This window comes from Seriola lalandi, unplaced genomic scaffold (genome assembly GCF_002814215.2).
Source record: "Seriola lalandi dorsalis isolate HSWRI2012SDOR001 ecotype SW California unplaced genomic scaffold, Sedor1 jcf7180002054889, whole genome shotgun sequence".
Lineage (NCBI taxonomy): Eukaryota > Metazoa > Chordata > Actinopteri > Carangiformes > Carangidae > Seriola > Seriola lalandi.
Genome location: NW_019525441.1, coordinates 120,596 through 131,533, shown reverse-complemented (window position 1 = coordinate 131,533; position 10,938 = coordinate 120,596). Strand labels below are relative to the sequence as shown.

General features: G+C 42.7%; 1 protein-coding gene across 1 annotated transcript in view; it reads left to right on the top strand.

Annotated features, from left to right (window-relative positions):
• Window positions 1–10,938, top strand: part of plxna4 (plexin A4) — a 236,378-nt gene that overhangs the window by 217,138 nt on the left and 8,302 nt on the right. Inside the window, exons 27-29 of the mRNA XM_087180100.1 lie at window positions 573–672; window positions 3,071–3,261; window positions 6,705–6,874. Coding sequence (XP_087036226.1) covers window positions 573–672; window positions 3,071–3,261; window positions 6,705–6,874 — 461 coding nt within the window. The remainder of the gene's footprint in view (window positions 1–572; window positions 673–3,070; window positions 3,262–6,704; window positions 6,875–10,938) is intronic.

The following is a 10,938-nucleotide window of genomic DNA, read 5'->3' as shown; positions in this document are numbered from 1 at the left end:
GGTGCGCACAGCTGGGACAGACTCCATCCCAGTTGTGTTAATTGAATCCTGTCTGGCTGACTAGGGAATGAGGTGCAGAATTGACTCATTCATTCACTTACACATTTATTTACACATAGACCAAGACAAGATTTTTCACACCTTCACACACACATACACACACACATACACACACACACACACACACACACACACACACACACACACAACCCTAGAGGAAAGATATTATTGAACAGAGACTGTGGGATGTCCCCTCTCACTAAGGCCTGTATGCTGCTTTGCTAAACGCTCCCTCCCCCTGTCAGTCATAATATGCATGTGTGGGCTGAATAGAGCACATAAGGGTAATAAGATATTCTATGTTCTAAAGTATTGCCTACCAACATCAAAATAGAATAGATGGAGGGAAATATAGAACATGACACCAAAACAATGATATATGGGTTTTTTGATTGGTTGTATTAGAAATATGCACAAATGAAAAAACAAAATCTGTGCAAAAGGCTTTTCTGGTTCTTTGATTGAACATTTGAACACATCATTTGCATAACATATGTGCTTCTGTTTTTCAGGTACCTGATAATGCAGTAATGGCCTTGGTTCCCAAGCAAGTTACAGCCTATAATTCAGTAAACAATTCCACTGTGTCTCGAACCTCTGCAAGTAAATATGGTAAGTCTACTTGTTTCTATATTCAAGTTTCTGTTGAATCTGAGTTGTATCTGAGTCAGAGGGACACTTTCCCATCAAACATAAGACTAGGCAGACTGATAAAGATAACATGTATATATACTGGACCTCTCATTTAAGTTGTATTTGCCTCACCGCTGGTGTGGCTTCTGTCATCCAGGTGCCACGTCATGCAAACCTGAAGCAAAATGATTCAAAAATACATTTAAAAGATACACTTAAAAATCATTTGAAGAATCATTTAAGATAGCAAAACCACAGACCTTACAATAAAAAACTAACAAATATGTGCTTATAAAATAGAACTTTATCTACAGAAAGAAGGGGAAAAATAGTTAGAAAGTAACTGATCCTGCAGCAGTTGATGCTCCCATCTCAAAATGTCCAGCATCCACAGGATCCTGCATGACAACAATGACAGACTGGGGAAGACGAGACACAATTTAGAGTGGCTGAAAGGATTTCTGAAACATAACAAGAGACCAAATAGACTCTTTCTTTTGTTGTTCTGGCCTCTTGAGACTCCAAAGTGTGTCCCCTCATCCTTCAATGTGCCAGTGTTTTTTCTGCCTGTCCGTCTGCTCCACGTCTCCTTGAACCTGCAAAACCATCAAGTTAGTTGCTGATCAAAGGGCCAGACTCGCTGCCCACAAACACTTCAGACACATCAAATGTGGTGCCACATTATTAGCATCGCCTCATCTCCATGCGGTCTCGCCTCGCCTCTCTGGCTCCAAATGAGACCAGATAGGACGAGGTGAGTGGTGCAACTGAAAGGGGAGGGAGGATGCCAGGAATATATCCCCTCAACATTTTTTTAAGCGATTGACTTCAAACGCAAGTGTCATCCACTTCACAACTGGTGTGGTGCTTGAGTGACTTTGAACTCTCTCTGAGTACAATGGTCAAATGGTGAAGAAAGAGACGAGGCCGAATTTGTTAGAGCTGCTGAGGAGGAAGCGGCAGCGAGGAGCAGGAGAGAAAGTTACGGGAAAAGTACAAACATTGTGTAACATGTTGAGTCAGAGAATGAAAGGAAAAACCGTTGTGTTTGATCTTTGATGTAAAGTTTCCATCAAAAACCAGAAGGAGAAGAAAAAAAACAACAGAAAAAAACAACTCCTGTGTGTGGAGCTGGATCAGAATAGAATCCAACCAGAAATCCCTCTTCTGTGTCTCCCTGACTCTGTTTCACCCTCGGCTCTCTAACTTCTTGGAATAAATAATTAACACAAAATGAATGTACTGCTCATTCTCCCTTTAAAAAAAGACCCACCTCACATCCTCTTGCAACCACACAACCCCAAGAAAGGCGCAATTAGTGTCACACTTGTCCAGTGTACGAGAAAAAATTAAAGTAATACCAAATTGACAGCCCTGTGGAGAATACTTGACACGAGGTCTGACAACAAACCACTAAAGTGCCCTATAGGAGAGACAAGCATTTTCAGTTGATCTTACTGTAATCAAATTTGAACAGTCGATACAAACACACACACACACACACACACACACACACACACACTCACACACACTCACTCTCTCTGTATCTGATCTCTCCAGCCGTCTCGCTCTCCCCTGAACTCTCTCCTCCATACACTCCTCCCGCTTTTCTCTCTGAACAGATTGATTTCTGTCACGGTGAAAAACACTCTTTTTTTTTTCTTCGCTCCTCTCTCCAAACCGCACCCCCTAATCAATTTTTTTCACACTATGTAAACATTCATTGAGCCATGTGTTTGGAAATGTCATCGCCACTCTGGCCATTGGGTGGGCCATACATATTTCATCTCATCTGACACCTGTTCGATTTTGTGTCAGCCGGCGATGCCATGTCTTTTCCCTTGGAGAAGAAGCCATGAAAAATTAACCATGCACACTTTCTAAAAGTTTCATATCCAATCTCCCAGATCTGTAAACTGGAAGCCACAAGCAAAAAAACTGCGTTCAGCTGCTGACATGGAGGTTATGGCCTTCCCTTTCTGTTTGGAGAAACAACAGACTTGTCTTTTCATAATTTTTTGTTTGTTTATTTGTACTAAGTCTGATAGTTGCTTCTTTTGTTAGCTGTCTTTTCTTCTTGTTCACCTCAAAATTCGCTCTGATTAAGTTTCAGATGTGTCTTGTTTGTTCTCAGTGTCCCCTCTGATTGTTTTCTCTTCCTGACTCAGGCAGGAAAAACAAACACCAGCACACAGTTTACAGATCTTTACACAAAATGTACATTAATGTTACTGAGATAACTTCATATGATATACTATAGTCAGAAGTTGCATACAGATGGGAGTGATGTGAGATGAAAACTACAGTCACACTGAGTGACACTGTTGTGTATGGTTATATCAGTACTACATGACCTCATGCATGTTTTTCTTCACAGAGAACATGATCAAGTACACTGGAAGCCCTGACAGCCTGCGTTCCCGCACTCCTATGATCACTCCTGACCTGGAGAGCGGGGTCAAGGTTTGGCACCTGGTGAAGAACCATGAGCATGGAGACCAGAAGGAGGGCGACCGCGGCAGCAAGATGGTTTCTGAGATCTACCTGACACGACTTCTGGCTACCAAGGTGAGCCATCTGTGAGAGAAAATCTTACATGTGATGATTTGTTTATTCATTGGTAGAGGGTCATCTTGTGTCATGCTAGATTAATTCTTTATTGGGATCTGTGATATTTTGCAGGGCAAATGATTTAACAGCAAAGAAAAGTTCAGCTTTGTACCATCAGTTTGCATCAATTAACTACATTACCTGGTAAACTGTATTTTTCTTGAAGCAGTTCACAAGGTGAAAGGCTAAAAGGTAACACTAACCTTCACCCTGTGTTACCATGACTCAGAATAATTTCATTTTATTTAAATATTCATGTTTACTTTGGATGAGTCATCTCGTTGGAAGAGATTATTCAAATGTATTCTTCTATCCCCGTAGGTGAGAAAGAGAAAATAGATATTTCTGTTTGTCTTCTCTTTTCATTACTGTTGCGTTGATGCAGCAGCATATCAAAAAGGGTAAAGTTAAAAAGACCCATGAAGATAGTGAAGGTGTTTCTGTAATGAAAAAAATGATCAGGCAAAAATAGAAATGGTTATAAAGTCTCTTTGAATATGCCTTGAAACAATGGCCCCAGGAAGAAAAAACTGTTAATTTGGTTTGGAGGGAAATGTGACTTTGATCCAACAGCTGAATGCAAATTACCAATCCACTCCTAAAGAACCTTTTCCTTCTTTTTTCATCAAGACATCCATTCTATCAGACACAGTACAGACAAGGTAAAAAGAGAAAAAGAAGCTACGAGCTGAGCATGTTGAGGCAGTAACTTCAGTAACATTTCAGATTGTTTTTTGACGCGGTGACCGCCTTTGTTTAGTAGTTCACATGGAGAAATTCAGCTCAGCTCCATGTATGTACTGTAAATGCAGTGAGTTCTACACACACACACATACACAGAGTAACAAAGCATAGAAAGTTTAATGTCTTGTGTGCTGATTATCCGACCACATGGCATTCGGATTCATATTCAAAGTCCGGGCTAAAACAGTGTAACTGTAACATAACTGGAAAAGCCACCAAAGCAAATGGTCATATCAGACTAAGTAAGATTGTAGCAGAAAACTCCCTGGATGCAATGGAAGTGCATTTTTGTGCATTTATGACTTCAGCTTTTTATTTGTAAGAAGAAGAGTGAGTTGTTTTTTCTTTAAAATGTTAAAAAAAGTCTTCCATTAAGTAGAAATACATTATCAGCAAAGCGGCTAAATGGACAGTGTAGCAAACAAACAACCGAACACTTCGCTCTGTTTATACTTGGGAGAACTAATGACTGTGCAGATGTAAATGGACTGCATTTATGTAGTGCTTTTCTAGTCTTAACAAGCACTCAAAGTGCTTTACACTACAGGTCACATTCACTCATTCACACACACATTCATACAACACCTATTCTATATGGAGCACTTCTCTAATACACACACACACACACACACACACTTTTAAACAAAGATGATACATCAGCAGGGAAAATTTGGGGTTCACTACGTGCAAGGACATTTTGACATACGGACTGGAGGATCTGGGGATCAAACCACCAATCTTCCGATGAGTGGATGACCCGCTCTACATGAGCCACAGCAGATGTGTGTGTAGATGAGTAAAGTCAGGTGAATCAAAGCAGATAACTGAGCAGAAAGAGAGACGGTGTCTATGAAACAGGACGGGAGGAGGAATGTATGAAATAAACTAATAAACAAACAAACAGACTGGAGCCTGTAGAATAAGAGGTAGGAGAGGAGAAAGGCAGTGCCGTCACCATGGATCATACTGTATAGCCCTCCACATACCTACACACATGCACAAGTCACCTCTCGGCCTCTGTGAGTCGCTCTATTTCCCTGCCATTATCCCATTCCAGAGAGCAGGAAGGTGGCTTCTGACTGTAGACAGCACATCATCTTTCCAGATGGATTGTTTTTGTGAAATAACCAGTTTATCTTGGCCGGCCATCTCTCTTGGTGAGAAATGACTGGGCAGACAGGCAGTGTAATTGACTGCGTTTGGCTTTCACCATGCCAATAAATACCTCTCCCTGGCAACGCCGCTGACGCCTCTCATATTAGCTCCATCAGTGTCACTCTGACTGAGTGTGGGTGCAGGTCGTGTTCATGTGTGGAGAGTGAAGGGGCACGAGGAAAGATCGCATTTTCCCTCCTCACTTGTGCACTCAAGAATGTGTGTGTTCATCTCTACCTCGCCACATCCTTCTTCGTCTCTCTATTTCTGTTCCAGTGCCATCACCAACGTTCTGATTGTTTGCTTTCCTCTCATTTCAATGCGGAGGCAGACGGCATCAAAACATCCACATGACACATTGTGTTTAGAGTGTGGTCTAATGACAGGGTAGATGGTCGAGAAGGGGGGGGGGGGGGGGGGGGGGGGGGGGGGGGGGGGGTGTTGGCAGTGTTGGTAGTCTCAGCTCCAGCAGGGAACAAGACAACCCTGTGATGATGACAGCGTTGATGCAGAAGTCCCCCTTGAGATAGAGGATGACATAAAATGTCACCGCCTCAGCACTTGTAGGCGCACACACAGGTTTTAGTATCTACACACACATTTATGCATACACACACAAAATGTCAGGTCTTCCCTTGCCAGCTAATGCAGACTGTCACTTGGAAGGCACATGGGCTTGATATAGAGATATGTGATTCCATCTTCATAGAAAAACGATAAGCTGTCGGGAATATAGGCCACATTAGAATTATAGCCGTGATTGTCGGACTAACAGGATTCTCTCCTCCCACTCTCTCCTACCTCTCTTGACTCCGTGATTCAGTCACCCGCTCCAACCCAAATTGGATTTTTATTTGCCAGTGCCCGTACACACCTCATCTGCCACACTTAATGGCAATCTTTCCCTGATAGGAAACCTCTGTCGTTTCATTTCCATCCCTCGCTCTCGCCTTTTCCTGTGCATCCCATCAGCTTCATTCTTTACAAGAGGATTAGATTCTCTCACTTTCTGTCTCTCCTCTCTTTTCTCCTCCTCCTTCTTAAAGTCGCCAACATTAAATCAAATTAGGGTCAATGGTGCAGTGTGGGAGCTAATCCGGCAGCACAAAGAGGCTTAGGAGATGCGCCTCCTGTTCCCAGATATTATTAAAAGTCAGCTGTGAAATAACAATTTCCCCCATCAAAGCTGCAAGCGGATTTAGGGGCCGGGTCTGTGAGATAGGAGTCAGACACATAAATATCGCAGCTGGGGGACAAAGTGACATGCACTTCACAAGTTTATGCCAATCTTTCTGTCAACATTAGGTATGGTATGTTGCTAAATGTATTAGACAGTGACAGTCTCATTCACTGGTTCCGTGTCCCATTTAATATAGATAGTGGCTTAACACACTCAAATTGTAGACCCACAAAGACTTGAGGGCTGTATCAACTAGTGATTATCACCTGTTGTAGGCCTTTTAAATAATGTGTTTCTCCTCTCTCCTCTCTTTGCTCTATAGGGTACATTACAGAAGTTTGTGGATGACCTGTTTGAGACCATCTTCAGCACAGCCCATCGAGGCAGTGCCCTGCCACTGGCCATCAAATACATGTTTGACTTCCTGGATGAGCAGGCAGACAAACACAACATCCATGACCCACATGTTCGACACACATGGAAGAGCAACTGGTGAGTTAAGTGGTTCAGGCATATGTCTGCACATACCTGCAAACACAGAAAGGCGCACACACACAAAGACATCATGGGCTCTGTTCATGAACACTTAAGAAACTGTTGAGGCAGTTACTTGGATCTTTTGTTTATGCCATCATTTGTGTAACAGTGTGGTGCCTTCAGTTCCCTTCATGGCCTTTTCTTTCTGCACTGGTACTTAATACACTGCAGACACAATCAGTACATTTTGGCACATTTCACATGGCATTGCCCTCATATTGCCCAGTGTCAGTGCCAAGCTTCACCACACGCCTCTTCCCTTCCTAATATCCATTAACCACAGGGGCGTGTAATCTTCATTAAAGCCAACCACAAGGGGCTAATCCAATCGGCTGCCAAGACTCTCCATCTATTATCATTGATAACTGGGCCAAAAAACGCCTGTCACTATGGAAATCGCCATAGTGACAAATGTACGCTCCCAGGTGCAGGAAGTACGCCACTAAATTAATATCCGCTGATTAATTTAGACCATCCTGACCTCCGTGAGCCCACCTGAAGAGGTTGGTAGGGGTTAAATAACCAACAGTGAACTAGAATGCAGTGAGGAGAGAAATGAAAAGGTGAAGAAAGGGAAGTGAACTCAGTGGGAGTTAAACGCACACTAATATCTCATTAGCCTCCTGGCCTCTGCCAAGATCCCAGCATGCATCACTCAGCCCCAGGCCCTGGAGAACCGTGGAGATGGGAGGATAAAATTGATGTGTATCAAGGGACAAATAGGGAGGAGGGATGGGTCGGGGGCTAAAGAAGGGGTAGAAATATTATTTACCTTATGCTATGGTCCTAATTTTGGTCCTTGCCTGTGTCTGCATTCTTGGGCCATTTACAGGGTGTGTGTTAAGTGTTTTTCTGAGAGCGCAAGCAGCTCTTACATTAAACTTTTAATGGAATGGGCTTTCACTAGAGGACCGTGAATGAATAGCAATTTATCATGACACACCATCACAAAAAGCCACTTTGACTGCACACAGCAGTTTGTGCTGATGCCACCACCGATATCCTCTCTGTGTGGGACGTGCCTATGGCTGTGTCTTTTCACCTCTCACCATTGTGCGTACCTATAACCTTTAATCGCCTTCGCCTAAAAGCCTTCATTTTGTACGATGGTAGAGAATAATAAGGCCAGTGCCCCTCCCATTCTGGGCCCCTTGTCCCATTAAACCTACCAGGCCCATCGTCATCATACACACCATTAACTTCAACCCATCACGCCAGCCAGAGCCCCTACACCCTACAGCTACCAACACCTCCCTTTCAGGGTTTCCCCATCATCAGAGCTTCACTATACATCCTTTGATGCAGCCCTTGTTTTAGATTATCCCGGGGTCTCTAGTGCTTCAGGGCTTATCTTGTTAAAAGTTTGCTTCTTATATTATTGTTATACCAACAATTTGCTTTTGATAAAATACTATTAGAAGGGACAGGGAAATGTGTGACCTTTCTACAACAGGAAAAAGGTGTTTTGGTATGAGTCTTGCTTGCCATCAGAGCTGTATGGTACATTTCAGATTTCCATTGATTCTGAACATCTACACAGTTTGACCTGAGAGACCTAAAGATGGCATCCAGAATTTATTGTATCCCAGGAATTTATCTGTGACCCATTAAAATCCAAGGTCATCTGTCACAGCAGTCTAGGGATAGCAACAGCACTAACACAATGCCTGCCTATGTCCTTATTTCATCAGCCTACCTGTATATATGTCAAGATCTTTGAAGCAAATCGTGTTTGTACATTTTGATTGTGCCAAGTTTAAATCAGCTAAAGTTGTTTCTGCTTCGTGTGGCAGAGTTGTAATGTGTATTTGTATGCGTGTACAGTATAAATGTGTGCATGCATGAGTCACTGGCTCCTAGAGCATCACCAGATGGTATCTTTTGGATTAGCAGCAGTGTGTCAGCATCTCCTCTCATCCTCGCTTTTTCTGTATCTGGTGTGTGTGTGTGTCTCTTTCTGCACTGCATGTTTGTCATGTCGCGATGCAACAGACAGAATTTTAATTATTGTGCAAAACTGGCACACACACACACAGACAATCCTCTTTTCTGCATGCAGATAACCACCTATCTGCTGTCATATTGCACTTCCATCCCCACACAGATTGTCAGTGGAATCACTAGGTCTTTTGGAGTTGGGCTGAGTTGTGTAATCTACAAAAAGTTCTCCATTTGTTCTAAGCTCTTTGTCCAGACATACAATTTATCTATAAAGGACTGCAACTTGCCTTTCACATGAAAGGTTGTGTCGTTTTGTCTTCCGAGGTCCAGCTGGAACAATGCCCGGTCAGGTCACCTTTATAACGCTGTTTATTCAAACCTTAGGTCGCTGGATGAAAAAGGTCAGGCTCGGTCAGTTCCCTGTGTGTGCTGTAGTGCCACGAATGGGATGCCCAGGATCACAACATCTGTGACCCTTTGCCTGCCAATGGCAAGCAACTTCATCAGGCCCTTCTGCAGAAATGGGACAACAACCCCACACTGCAGATTCAGAGGTTGACTGGCTCTGTGTGGGTGCCAGAAGTGTCAAACAGTGCAAACCGCAAGAGGCAGCTAGTCATGTTACTGAGGGACCGCAGGGATACTTAGTTGCCGTTGTTGTATGCTTGTGTAGCTTTTGTTGTTTTCATTTGCTGTATAGTACCCTTCAAATTGTTTAGAACCAGGCCCAGTAAACAGAGCTTACATTAGTGTGGTTGTTTTGCTGTTTGACAATTACACAGTTTTGTCAGTACTGTTTGGTAATCTTTCCTCATGGGAGAGACGAGGATTAGCAGAGTTGACTTTAAACCAGCTACCACTCTGTAGTACTGCATTATACATCACTCCTTTGAAATGGACAGTCTACTCTGAGCCACTATTTAATCAACTAAATACAGCCATTGTACAAACTGTTGCTTATATTAACAAATGATTGTCTAGTGAGTAAGCTACAAGCTACGTTTTTACTATCACACTCTTTTCTTTTATCAGTTTAAATTGACTGCACTATGTAGTCCCAAATTGACAGAGTCTTTTAATACAAAGGTTCTTTTTGACTCCATTGGTGTAATTCCTCCCGGATAAGAGATGCCCTTGATCTTGGCAGCTGATATTTAACCTAATCCCTAACCAAAAGGACCCATCATGGTCATCTTTCAGATTCCTAAAACTACACAGCATGAGTTAACTGCAGAAAAGAAAAAGTGCTTTGCCTATTTTCAACACAATAGATAATATGTAGATGTTATTATGGTGGCCATTTTGTACACACAAAATTATGCAGGGAACCTGAACCTCAAAGCACAGGGCAGCTGGGGCAGATTGTCAACAATCAAGGCAGCACAGCAGTGGTGTTAATATCCCTTTGATCCATGCACCTAATCCCACTAGATTCTTTGCTTAGATTAATTTTGAAGTCATAATGCAGAGTTTCTCGTTCCTCTCACTCCAAATCCTCTTTTGTAAGAATGTACATCTGAATGGCTTTGTGGGTGGTTGTGCCAAGATAAATGCTTAGTTGGATGGCAGGGGAGCACCGGTGGTATTTAAATGATTGCATTTCAGTTTTTATTGTTTCTCCCCCCCCTCATCCTTTGATATTGTGCCAGACAGAGAAACTCGTATGCAGGCTAGACTGCAGTTTTTTCCTGTTATATTTTTGCCATGTCAGCTAAAACCACATAGCCCAGAAAATAGTAAAGATATAGAGATCCAAGTAACACTCAGCTCTTTCTTAATACCACCTGAGCCCTTTCACTGCAACACACAGATAAAGCTGGCCCTATATCTATTCATTTTGGTAGAAACAAGCCCAGCAAATAAACAGACTTGTATATTTTTATTATTCTAGACAGGCACAAAATAGGACCCACTTGCACAAACAAGGCAATATGAACTGTGTCACTGTGCGGCCCCCTGTGAGGACCCCTGGACACTGCTGGAAAAAATGAGAGCCAGCCACCACCTGGTTTTAAAGATAAAGGCTTTATTGAATTGAGCACACACATCAAATAGAGCACATCGGCAACAGCGGGGCC